The sequence below is a fragment of the Schistocerca piceifrons genome, chromosome 7 (assembly GCF_021461385.2).
Source record: "Schistocerca piceifrons isolate TAMUIC-IGC-003096 chromosome 7, iqSchPice1.1, whole genome shotgun sequence".
Classification (NCBI taxonomy): Eukaryota; Metazoa; Arthropoda; class Insecta; order Orthoptera; family Acrididae; genus Schistocerca; species Schistocerca piceifrons.
The window spans coordinates 209,814,176-209,827,979 of record NC_060144.1 but is presented as its reverse complement, the minus strand read 5'-3'; the positions used below and the strand labels follow the sequence as shown (position 1 = coordinate 209,827,979).

Below are 13,804 nucleotides of genomic sequence, written 5' to 3'. Positions count from 1 at the left end.
CAAAGAAAGACTGCTAGACACACACACACACACACACACACACACACACACACACACACACACACACGGAGCATGCAATATCAATGAACATGCTGTCCATGTGTAGATGGGGAAGGCATGCAATCTAAGTGTTTGACGGAAGGCAGATTGTGAAGACCTGGAGGCTCGGCATGAGAATTTTGGAAACTGTACAACTTTTTGGGTGTTCAAGGAATACTGTGGTGTCTACAACACATGACAAAGAAGGTGAAACCACGTCCAGATGATGTGGGTTTGGGCTGCCACCCCCCACTACAGATATCGCACATCATAGGCTGGAAAGACTGGTAAAACAGCACAGACAGTGAACTGTGGCAGAATTAACATCAGACTTTAATGCTGGGCAGAGTACAAGTGTGTGTGAACACACAATATACCCAACATTCCTAATGATGGGCCTCTGCAGCTGCGAACAGTGCACGTGCCAATGTTAAGATCACAACATCAGCAACTATGACTGAAATGGGCACATGACCATCAGCACTTGACAGTGGTGCAGTGGCATGGTCTGATGAATTCCAATAATCTCTTCATTATGCCAATGGGTGGGTGCGAATCCAAATTCTTCCAGGGGAAGAGCTCCTTGACACTTGTACTGTGGGACAGAGACAAGCTGGTGGCGACTCCGTTATGCTCTGGGGAACATTCATATAGGCATCCAAGGGTCCTATGGAGCTCATTCAAGGCACCATGATGGCCAAGGAGTACTGTACACTGGTGCAGACCACGTACACCTCTTCATGACAATCATGTTTCCCAACAGCAGTGGCATTTGACAGCAAGATAATGTGCCATGTCACATGGTTAGAAGTGTGATGGAGTGGTCTAAGGAACACAGTGGTAAGTCACCTGATCTGAACCCAACAGAACGCATCTGGGATGTGATTAAATGTGGTGTCAGAGCTCATCACCCACCTCCCCAGACTTTACAGGAATTAGCAGCAATCAGATAACTTGTGTGTGCAGATGTGATGCCAGCTCTCCCTCCAGTGACCTACATAGGCCTCAAGGCCTCACTGCCTCCATGACATGATATGTTGCTACTGTTATTCGTGCCAGAGGTGGACATACTAGCTACAAGCTATTAAGTAGGTGGTCATAACATTCTGGCTGATCAGTGAATGTGTATGAACAACTGAAAGAAACATACTTTCTGTCTTTGAGACACAGAATGTGTGCGTGCTGCCCCTCTCCCCCTCCATGAGCAATGAATGTCAACAAAATGGCAAAGACAGCCTACAACAGAGTGTACCGACTATTCCCAGCACAAGCAAAATGGCCCACATTTCACTGAATATTTATTTTTGGACATGTGTTTACAGCACATTTTCCTAGTTTTCACCAGTACTACCTCCTGTAAGAATAAACAGACTCTGTATATACTTGAAGTGGATGTTTTTCCTAAGAACCACCAGGTTTGCTTTGGTAGATATCTGCAGTTTCATTTTGCAATGCGTAGCATTTCACCCTGCATTTCATGTGACACCCAGTGCTAATAGGATATATCAGTTTATTTCTCTTTGAAATCAAAAAGCTTTTTACGTGGATCTTTATGTGCTACTAGTCCCATACTAGTTTGGTACAATATTCAGCTTAATGACTGTATTAACAAGGACATGAAAACATGAAAATCAGTCAGCACTCCAGTAATCACTGAGTTGCACTGCTGTATGGCAATGGTGGTTTATCATTGTAAATCGTATAAATTCAGCAAACTAAACTCTTCTTGAGGTCCATATGCTCACCACTCTGTCACTACATTTAAAATGCATATATACAAATTTTACCACTTTTTTATTGGCACAGATGATTATCCTTTCAAGCTTCATGTTGTTCTTGACAAAAGTGTTCCAGATAGCACATTTCAGCTCAACACAGATGCACCAAAATCATCTGCAGTCAGTTCTGGAAACTGAATGAGGTGAACCTGGTGACAACAAAAGTGAGTATCTCCAGTCATAATCTGATTTACTTTGACTTCTTCCTTGTGTTCTATGGTTTTCACACTAGCCAAAAAGCATGGTTTTGGTTCCTTCTTCCATGTATTATTTCGAGTAATATATATCTACACCAGCCAACTACTATTTCCTAACTAACATTTTAAATTCTTATTGTTTTATTTATCACCATTTTAAGGTACTCTTACGTGTCCTGTTGTTAGCTTGCAAACTCTGAGGTATGCCAAAAAGATATTGACCTTCAACACAACACTAGCTCAGCTTCTGACAATGATGATTTTTAGAATTTCCTAAAAACTAAAATGAATGAAAGTACTATGAACATCAAGTTTATGTTGCATCATTTAAATTGTGTTTAATAATCCAAAAAAATTTGAATACCATTCTCTCTGCAGCACTTTCACAAAATTAATAGCACATTACTGCCTGTAAGCACTTTTGTGAGTACTTACCTCAGCCTGGGCTAGCTCATTGTCATGGTGTGGGAAACGTAGGTCAACACCTCCTGTGTGAATGTCCATTGATTCACCAAGAATATTAGATGCCATTACAGAGCACTCAATATGCCACCCTGGGCGACCATGACCCCATGGTGAGTCCCACCACGGCTCTCCTGCTTTTGACTTTTTCCACAGAGCAAAGTCATTTGCAGAACGTTTCTCTTTCAGCCGATCTTCTGATATACACAGGTCACCTGAGAAACAAGCGTAATCATAACGGATCTTATAAAAAGTCACTAACATACTGCCCCCCATGGGAAGACAAGAAGAAATGTGTGTGTGTGTGTGTGTGTGTGTGTGTGTGTGTGTGTGTGTGTGTGTGTGTGTGTGTGTTTTCAATGGATTAGTGAGTGTATTTTTTGTTTATCATATATGCCACAAGGATTCTATGTCCATTTTGCATGGTAATCTATGATAGCTACTACAGGCAGTAATCTACTGCAAATTTTAGTACCCAACACTTATTCAGATTCCCCACCTAGCTTTAGTATCAAAAGTGAAAACACTTCAGAGATATTCAGGCTCCTGGCAACAGCCGTGGCTTGCTCCTGCATGATGTGCAGCAGCTGCGGCACGCACATCAGGGGGAGCCGCCCTCCTGACAAGCATTTACCACTAGTTACTGTAGCCTGGCTATTGTTAGCCTGTCTTTACTAGCGACTGAAGCCTTTAGTTTTACGTACCATTGAATACATTTATTTATGTTTGTGATTTGGATTACTCTCTGGATTGTTTTATAGGCTTAAGACAACTTTTCTGTGCTCTGGACTTGTTTTGGATGTTTGTTCACTTTGTGATATCCTCTGTCCTGTATCTCTGGGACCGCCCATTTCATTCTGCCAGTCTCAACGTTACCACCAGTGTGACTTATCATAAACTATGTTCTATCCACAAAGAGTAAGACAGAATACAAAACCTCCCCCCCCACCCCCCCACCCCCCACCCGAGTGAGCTGCTCTTCCTTTTCAACCTTCCTCAACTTATTTCTCTAGCCTCCCAAATGAAAGAGCTATTAGTAGGAAATGTGTCACTTTTACTTTTAACTGTGTGCCTATCAGCAGTACTACATATTTCACCGTGTGAAGGATCGGTGATGGCCACCAATTCTGTCTCATAATATACAACTTACAATTTGTCATACTGTTTTGCTAGCTCTGGGCTGATGCATGAAGCATGTGCAGCTCCCTTCTAAACAGAGTTGAGAGCATGTATAGTTAGGCATCTGGTACAGCACTACAGCAGAGCTAATAATCAGCAGTTAGTATCAGACACCTGTATCTGTCTCTATTGGCTAATTGTTACGGGGGTTTGTAGTGAACCCTCTTGTTAGCCTTACCAATTTGGTGAATGGAGTCCCGCAGCTGCTAAACTGGTAGTGCTGCAGATCCAGAGCCTAAGTGCAGTAGATTAGAGATTTTTATATAAACAAGAGAAGTGAAGAGTCAGTTCATCAGGTGACATTGCTGAAGAATATAAGGATATTTAGTTTCACCACTCAATTTCTTTTTAGATGGCATGATCCTGTTAATAGTGTAAACTTGTTTCCAAATAAGAGGTTTGGGTAGCAATGTTGCCTGACCAAACTGAACAGTACATTGCTTACATAGAGTTCAAAGTGAGTCTGTGAAGTCTAAAGTCTGCAGTAATGTATTACTAGTTTTTCCACAAGATAAATCAAGATTCATGTTCGAAGTTCAATTTTGTAACCTACAGATGACTATATCTGGAGTATGTACTTGGTGCCCACAAACAATGAATCACACTAGTGCACTTATATAGGTGTCCTCAAGGTGGGGGACCTGAAAGGAAGCTCCTGCCCCTTCCCTCTGGAGTACAGAGCTTTTATTCATCATAGATTCCACACACTTCAAGAGTCTATAACCATCAGTTATCAATTTTTGTGTGTTGCCTATAAAATTTGGTTCTTGTGGCATGAATTGCCTTGAAACTGACCGATTTGAAAGTCTTGTACCCACTCCCTGGGAAAAATGCTGCTGACACCTATGAGTATTTACACATTATGCACACACAATGATGACAAGAATCTAAAATGTGGTCTCGTGTTTACTACTTTCTCGTGATTAATAACTTTATCTACCAGATGACAATGTATTTAAGAAGTCTAATGTATCAATAAATAAGAGAGCGGTATAATATTTCGATGTTCTTTAGCCTTATGTGTCACTTCAGCTTTCAGATTTATAAGCATACAGTATTGTCTGAGAAAGTTGGCAGCAATCAAAACACAGTCAATACTGCATAATGTCATTTTATTTATTTTAAATTGCTAACAACTATCAGTCATTTCACAGAGTGGCTTATACCCTTACAGTGAAACTGTAGAGCCTAAAGCAGATACAGTACCAGCCGTGTCAACTGTAATGACAGCCACACTCTGAATACATCCTTGAGGCATTACATTATCTTTAACATGATTAGTGCTGAAAGTGGCTCCAACTTACATCTCAAATACCCAATATGACTGGAATGAGATGAAAACTGGCAAGCAGCTTCAGACTATCCATTCACAGACCACAGAGGTGTGGCAACAGCAAGTAGTTTATCCCCATGACATTGTAACTCTGTCAGAGACAGCAAAGGACTTGGAAGAGCAATTCAACGGAATGAATAGTGTTCTGAAAGGAGGACATAAGATGAACATCAACAAACGCAAAACAAGGATAATGCAATAAAGGAGAATTAAATCAGGTGATGCTGATGGAATTAGATTAGATTACTTCATTTAGTAGACAGGTTTTGCTATTTGGGCTGCAAAATAACTGATGATGAGTGAAGTAGAGAGCATATAAAATGTAGACTGGCAATGGCAAGAAAAGCGTTTCTGAAGAAGGGAAATTTGTTAACACTGAATATAGCTTTAATTGACAGGAAGTCTTTTCTGAAAGTATCTGTATGAAGTTTAGCCACGTATTAAAGTGAAGCAAGCTGATAAATAGTTAAGACAAGAAAAGAATATAGGCTTTTGTAATGTGATGCTACAGAAGAAAGCTGAAGACTAGATGGGTAGGTCACGTAACTAATGAGGTGGTACTGAATAGAACTGAGAAGAAAAGAATTTTGTGGCACAACCTGACTAGAAGGGATCACCTGTTAGGACACATTGCAAGACTGCAAGGGGTCACCAGTGTGGTACTGGAGGGAAGTGTGAAGGTAAAATTTGCAGAGGGAGACTAAGAGGTGATTACAATAAGCAGGTTCAGAAGGATGTAGGTTGCAGTGGCTATTGGAGATACAGAGGCCTGCACAGGATGGAGTAGCATGGAGAGTCGCATCAAACCAGTCTTTGGGCTGAAGACCATGACAGCAAAACAATACAGTGAAGAATAAAGCAATACATTGGTCATGTATGAAAGCTTCTTTAACTGTGGTTTTGGACTGTTGTGTCAGAACCACAATGAAGTAGAGACAGGATGTCTCAATACTAAAGACATCAGAGCAGGTGTCAGTTTACCATTCTTTCAGGCAGCTTGATTATTTCTGTTAGTCAGACTGGGCTGTAACTGTTCAAGTGGAGCATATTTTTCTGTGGCTTAAATAAAAGGCTGTGTCTTGTCAATACGGCGCAAATTCCCCTTCTTTCAATATGTGATTGACAATCCTGAAAATGTGTGTTAACTTTTAACACTGTCCACCATTCTTTTTGTTTCTTTTTTTTGAGCCCTCCATCTAAATTCTGGAAGACTGCTAGGCATACTTATTAATAGCAAGAATTTTCAGTCATTTCAATACAGTACCACCCAACCTAGGATTTGGCCCTCAACCATGTTGTGAGACTCATATCTACAGTCGCTGGTGCCTCTGCAATTTATGACGACACTTCTGACAGCCAGCTATAGTAATGACAAATTAGTTAAACTGCACAATTTATAATAGATAACCCTGACAATAGCATTGCTTATGTATCAGAACACTCAACTGAAAGCATCAAAAATATAACAGCTTAAAAATTTTACTTCCGAGTTTGCTGTCCAAGAGGTTGACAAGTGTAGGAGTAACTAATTCTAGCATGAGAAAAGTTAAAAAGTGAGTTTGGGACAATTGTAAGGGCAAAATAACAAAGCTAAACAAACACATTTCAGGCTTACAATTCATAATCAATACTGTAAGAAGAGATGTAAATCCACTCAAGAGAGAAAACCGGGATCTAATTTCAAGGCAAAAACTGAGTGAAATGATGCAGAACAAATGCAATAAATCATCTAAGTTGATAAAAGCTTCACCCAAAGATAGTACTTCAATGATGAAAAGAACAACAAGCTCTGTAGAAGCCGTTACACTTTCCAATAAAAGCAAATATGATGTTTAGCAATGAAGTGCCCATGACAACTGCGCAAATGATCATGATCTTGAATAAAAGCAGTAATCGAAAATGAATGGTCTTTTTGGAAATCTCAACAACAAACATGGATCGCTAAGAGGGGGGGGGGGGGGGATAGTGTACTTTTATTAGCAAACTGGCATGATAGAACTCTATCTAATATGGTCAGAGAGACAAACTGTGACACAAAAGTGACTGATGCAGTGAAATCTGCAGTGAGAACCAAACATGCCCAAGACACTGATTTTCAAATGAAAATAAAACAGGATAAAGGCTATCGTTTGCATAACGGACTCAAACGATGCAACTAAATCTAATTTATAGTTTGTGTGTAAGCAAAGAAATCTGGACAGCAAACATGAAAAGAAAGAAATTGTGTTCAGAATACATTAAGTGTGGTGTACTAGAAATAAGTTATCTGCACTAAAACCTGCAAATCAAGTGGGGAATGCACTTTAACAATGAAGGGAAAAGGGTTTGTGCTTGATTGCATTAATGAAATAATTAAATAGAAACTTTTAAGGAATAAAACTATCTGTTTCCTACTGATAACAATGAGGAAATTAAAATAAGCAAGAAAGAAGAAAGAACATCTGTGGTGTGTGTACTGTAAGACCTTCAGGACACACACCATCAGATTATTTGACTTGTCGCTCTAACGAAGTAGGCGAGTGTCAGCAATATGTCTCGTGGTCTTATCGTGGTGTGTTTATCTTCTGCCGTTAGGTCAGACAATAGAAATGCCACTTGCACGCTTAGAGTGGCAGATTGATGGTAACCAACTTTAAACAGAACTTGATTAACTTTCACACACATTTATTAAAAATGATAAGTTTAAAAATTACTTAACTTGGTCTGGGATGCTATTTACAATTGACAATCTGAAGTTCCTTTGGTATTGATACGTTAATCTTATTCTCACATATATCCCTGATACTTGCCAAAATTGTCTATACATTTATCTTCATGGCTATGTACAGGAATATGATAATCTTATAAGGCACAGACTGAAAATTGACTATAGACTGGTAAAGACAAATTTAGAACTCGTACAGACTGGTACAGATTAATGCAGACTGGTACAGACTGGTGCAGACAAATGCAGACTGACTAATCGGAGGTCTGTACACTCGTTATAATACCTCGAGCGTTCATGTATCACTGCGTGAGTGTGATCCGCAAGGAGAAAAGGTTCTACGTTAGCAGCAATCTCATTGGCTGCGTTACATATTAATATGCGGATCGGCAGAAGCAGAATTTGGTCCGTCTCTATGGCAGCGCCATCTTGTAGTGCGGAGACGGACGAGCGCTGTGCCTGCGCTGTTGTGCTTAGCGGGGCGCGGTCTAGTGGGAAAGTTGTGTATGCGCTGACTACGCGGAACTATGTACACAACAACATCCATCACAACTGGTGACCTAAATTTAAACTAAAGGTATGTGACGCAGTAAATATGACACCCAACAACCTAGTCATGAATAAACTCAATCTAAAAATTTATCACTATAATGTACATCCCTGCACAATAATATTGACAAAATTAACCCAATATTAACAGACGAACTAAAGGATATCTTAGTATTAAGTGTTTTGAGCACTGGCGTAACCTTGAACCAATTTAACATATAAAAATAAATACATTCATTCTGCCTTACTACTACAGCAAAGAGAAAGAAAAACAGGAGGCAGGGTGGGGTAGCAATTTACATTAAGAGAAACATACATTTTACTACCCTGTCTGACTTAACTGGGATGGATGACAAAAAGGCTACAAAAATAAAATAAGCTATAAAAATTACTAAGTTCAACACATAATTGTTGTCAGCAACAGGCAGAAGATATTCTTTGTTGGTGCTGCACATTTTAGTGATTTCCGCTAAGATAAACTCATGCTGCCGTGTTCTTCACCGGCACACCAGTGTAGAAGTGTGCACAGAATCAGCTAAGTGAAAAATCCGTGCAATACACAAATTTATTTGTATAAAAAAGCCTACTTTGGAAAGTTCGTTTGTGAGAGACTATGTACAAGAACTATGTGCCAGTCTGAAAGTTCTAGATTTTCTTATTTTACAGGTCACGTCACTTCTGCATAATCTTTCAATGATTGTATCAATACCTGTTTGTGTTGTGATATACTGTGAAATTTCAAACATTAGTGAGTGCTGCAATAAACTCATACTGTTATCGTCAATTATAGGCTTAAACTTAATTGTGCGCTTTCAAAATTTGAGAATACTACAGCTATCCTTGTTCAAAACAATCTTTCTCTAATTTCATTGTACAATTACGTGAGAAATATGTTATTTTTGAGGATTTTTGGACCCTTACAAAACTATATTTTCATAAGTTACCAGTAAGAGTATTTTGGGTATGTAATTTCTTTTGTAGCAGATCAGCAATTGTGGTTTACAGTTCTGCCAAGAATACATCACCCCTGAATTTCATTCTGTATCAAAGCAAATAAACATGCATGTCTGAGAATTTTCAGAAGCTACCACTCTCCTTTGCATAATCAGTGAGCCATTTGTAGTAAACTGGTGTTTGTGATTTAGTTATTGTAGCAGACATCCCAACTACCGTAACATATTGTGTTACATCCAGTTTTCCCTTAAAGAGTAGTAGTCTTATATTTTATCTGCATCTACCGTAAATAACTCTGTATTCGAATTTGCAAACAACTATAATTAACCTCAAAATGATTAAAAAAACTAGTAATTTTTAAAAGAGGTTTTTGTCCTACCTTAATGGAAATCTCGTTCTGTGTATTTACTTCAATACTTATAGGGAAACAACAACTTTTTAGCTCATCAGCAGCTGCTGCGAATCAGTGTGTACTGTCCTTTCCTGTGGGTCTTGTCTGTCTGCTCTGCAGAAAGTACAGGATTTGTTATTACTCATCCCTTTGACTGTGAGTGGCATGTCAATGGTAGATCTAGATGTACCGTACGGGGTGGATGGGAGCCAGAGAGGACTCAGGTGTTGTAGTGACCCCTCTAATCTAACAAGTTTGACATTCTCTCTCTCACTGAAACTGAGACAATGGGACTCACTTCATCCATCCTCAGGAAGCCTATTTCATCCATTGTCATGATGAGGCAAGTGCAAAAGGGTAGAGGTCTATCAATCATTGGTATTTCAAACATAGAGCAAATGATGGTACCCTTAGGGAACTGGCAGCACAGGAAAGGAAAGGACACCAGGTGCACTTAAGCGTGTATGCCTGAGGGCCCCATTTAACATGCTCAAGAGGCTATTCCAGCAGCCACTGCAGACACAGGGTACAACCAACTGCAGATTGTGGTACACGTTGGAACAAATTATGCCTGTCAACTGGGCTCCGCATTCATACTTTGATCATTCCAATGCCTGGCAGAGAACGTTGAGACCAGCCTTGCATCTGGAGTTTCAACGAAGTTCACAATTTGCAGCATTGTCCCCAGAAATGATTGTGGCCCTTTGGTTCTGAGCTGAGTAGAAGGATTGAACCAGAGACATTGAAGGTTCTGTGACAAACTACGCTTTGACTTCCTGGACTTGTGCCATAGGTTTGAGAACTGCAGGGTCCCCCCTAAACGGGTCAGGTGTGTACTACACATCAAAGACTGCTACTAAGGTAGCTGACTGGCTGTTCAGTGCTCACAAGGGCTTTGTAGATTATGAACTCTCCATCCAATCCAGATAATGATAGCTGTAGGAAACCAACAAGTATCAGTATAAGATTGAAATAAATACCTCCCACAGCTGAGAGTATTAATATCACAATGTTTAACTGCCAAAGCATTTCCAACAAAGTGCCAGAGTTTGAAGCACTTATGAAAGGCAGTGAAACTCACATAACACGAGGTACAGAAAGCTAGTTGAAACCTGGATTGAGAGTAGTGACATTTTTGGGGAGAATTTAAGTGTATACCGAAAGGACAGGCAAATGGGAACTTGAGATGGTGTATTTGTCGCAGTAGACAAGAAACTCAAATCCACCGAGAAGGAAATTGACGCTGCATGGGAGATTGTTTGGGCAAGACTCAGGGGTGGGCATAAAATGATAATTGGATCCTTCTAGCATCCACCCGATTCATCTCCTTATGTAACCAAAAACTTCAGAGAAAACCTCAGTTCCCTTGTAAGTAAGTTCCCCCATCATACTGCACTCATTGGTGGTGACTTTAATCATCCAATAATGAATTGGGGTACCTACAGTTTTGTTAGTGGTGAGCATGATAAGATGTCCTGTCAAACAGTACTACATATCTTCTCTGAAAACTGCCAAGAACAAATAGTTAGGAACCCCCTCATGATGGAAACACATTGGATCTGATGGCAACAAATATACCTGACCTCTCTGAGGGTGTCCACATCAAAACCATGAAGCGGTTGTGACAATGATTACGAAAGTACAAAGGAAAACTAAACCAAGCAGAAACATATGTATGTTCAGTAAACTAGATAAAAAATCAGTAATGCCACATCTCACTGAGGAACTTTAAATTTTCTGCATAGGGCAGGAGTATCTATAGGAACTGTGGCTCAAGTTTAAAAAATATAGTCAAGCACGTATAGGATAGATGTGTAACCAGGAAAACAGTCCACAATGGGAGGGGACCTCCATGGTATACCGTCACTGTAAAGAAACTTCAAAGAAAGAGAGACTACTGCACAACAGGTGTAAAAGTGTAGGGCTATAGATAGAGAGATGCTGAATGAAACACATTTGGCTAACAAGAGAGTAATGTGTGATGCCTTCAATGACTACTATAGCAAACTATTGTCAAGTGACCTTCCACAAAAATCAAAGGAAGTCTGGTCATATATAAAAGCTGTTAGTGGCACCAAAATTAGTGTACAGTCCGTAGTGAATGAGACAGGAGCTGTAATTTAGAGTAGCAAAGAAAAAGCTCAAATGCTTAACTCCATTTTCAAATGTTCCTTTACAAAGGAAAATCTGAGAGAATTGCCCCAATTTAATTCTCGTGCAACCGAAAAGATGAATGAAGTCAGTATTACTGTCAGCGATGTTAGAAACTGCTGAAATCATTAAACCAAACATCCAGGGCCCAATGGAATCCCTGTCACATTCTATACTGAATTTGCAGCTGAGTTGGCCTCTCCTCAAATTAATATCTGTCATAGATCCCTTGAACAAAAAACTGTGCCCAGTTCTTGGAAAAAAATCTCAGGTCACACCTGTCAACAAGAAGGGTAGTGGAAGCGATCCACGAAACTACCATCCAATATCCTTGACGTTGTTTTGTTATAGAATGTTAGAACATGTTGTGAACTCAATCAATCATAATGAGGTATCTTGAACAGAATGACCTCCTCAATGTCAACCAGCATGGATTCTGAAAACATCAATTATGTGAAACCCAACTTGCACTTTTCTCACGTGACATACTGAAAGCTTTGGATCAAGGTGATCAGGTAGCTGCAGTATTTCTTGATTTCTGAAATGTTTTTGACTCAGTATCACATCTACACTTATTGTCAAAACTTCAACCAGATGGGGTCTCAAGTGAAATTTGTGACTGGATGGAAGACTTTTTGGTAGGGAGGACATAGCATGTTATCTTGGATGGAGAGTCATCATCAGATCTAGAAGTAACTTCGAGTGTCCTCCAGGGAAGTGTGTTGGGACCCTTGCTGTTTATGTTGTACATTAATGACTTTGCAGACAATATTAACAGTAAAATGAGGCTTTTTACAGATGAAGAAGTAGTGTCTGAAACAAGCTGCATAAATATTCAGTCAGATCTTGATAAGATTACAAGTGGTGCAAGGATTGGCAAGTTGCTTTAAACATTCAGAAATGTAAAATTGTGCATTTCACAAAACGAAAGAACATAGTATCTTATGACTATAATATTAATGAGTCACTAGTGGAATCAGTCAACTCATACAAATACCTGGGTGTAAAATTCTGTAGGGATATGAGATGGAATTCTCACACAGGCTCAAACGTGGATAAAGCAGGTGGTAGACTTTGGTTTATTGGTAGAATAATGGAGAAGTGCAACCAACCTACAAAGGAGATTGCTTACAAGTCACTCATACAAGCGGTTCTAGAATATTGCTGAAGTGTGTGGGATCCATACCAGGTAGGACTAATACAGGATATTGAACATAGGCAGAGAAGGGCAGTATGAATGGTCACAGGTTTGTTTAATCCATGGGAGAGTATCAAAGTGATACTGAAGGAATTGAAATGGAAGACTCTAAGATTTTTCCCAAAAAATTGTATTAACAGAGTTTCATGAACTAGCTTTAAATGGTGACACTATGAATACTCTATTATCACCTACATATCACTCACATAGTGACTGTGAGATAAGATTAGAATAATTACTGCACACATAGAGGCATTAATATAATTATTCTTCCCGAGCTCCATATGTCAATGGAACAGAAAGAAACCCTATTAACTGGTACAATGGGATGTACCCTCGCCATGCATCTCATGGTGGTTTGCAGAGTATAGTGTAGATGTAGGTTACTGCCAAAGTTTGCCTATTACCATCTGTAAATTTTGAACTTTTCTTAAGTATATTGGAGTCTTGACTAAATAAAATGGATTTTGATTATCTATGGGAACTTCAAAAACTAGCTACATCCTACAAAGTTAGAACTGAAGTAAAAGCTGCTACCCAAGTAACAGAGACTTACAAAACAGCTCTAGGTCAGTTTCTAGTCAAGAATAGCTTACACATCGCATCACTAAAAATTTTCCATGCAGGTCTTAGTGACCAGCTGGCTCAAATACTAAGTTTGAAAGTAAAACACAGTATTGTTAACAACATCCTTTAAGAGCCACATATAGAAAATATAGTCAGGACAACAGACTACTTCAACAGCTTACTGAAGAAAGAAATATAGTCACAGGTTTACAAAAACAACGATATATGAAAAAAATGTAATACTTTCATTGATGGAGTAACCCATTTCTTTCCAATTTTATTTCCACAGAAAACTGTAACCA

The 13,804-nt window shown here is 39.3% G+C and overlaps 1 protein-coding gene across 4 annotated transcripts in view; it reads right to left on the bottom strand.

Moving 5' to 3' along the window:
- The window catches only part of LOC124804597 (cysteine--tRNA ligase, cytoplasmic), an 83,312-nt gene that overhangs the window by 41,151 nt on the left and 28,357 nt on the right, over positions 1 to 13,804 (bottom strand). For all 4 annotated transcript variants that reach the window (XM_047264787.1, XM_047264788.1, XM_047264789.1 and 1 more), the window contains exon 6: positions 2,450 to 2,691. In XM_047264787.1, coding sequence (XP_047120743.1) covers positions 2,450 to 2,691 — 242 coding nt within the window. The remainder of the gene's footprint in view (positions 1 to 2,449; positions 2,692 to 13,804) is intronic.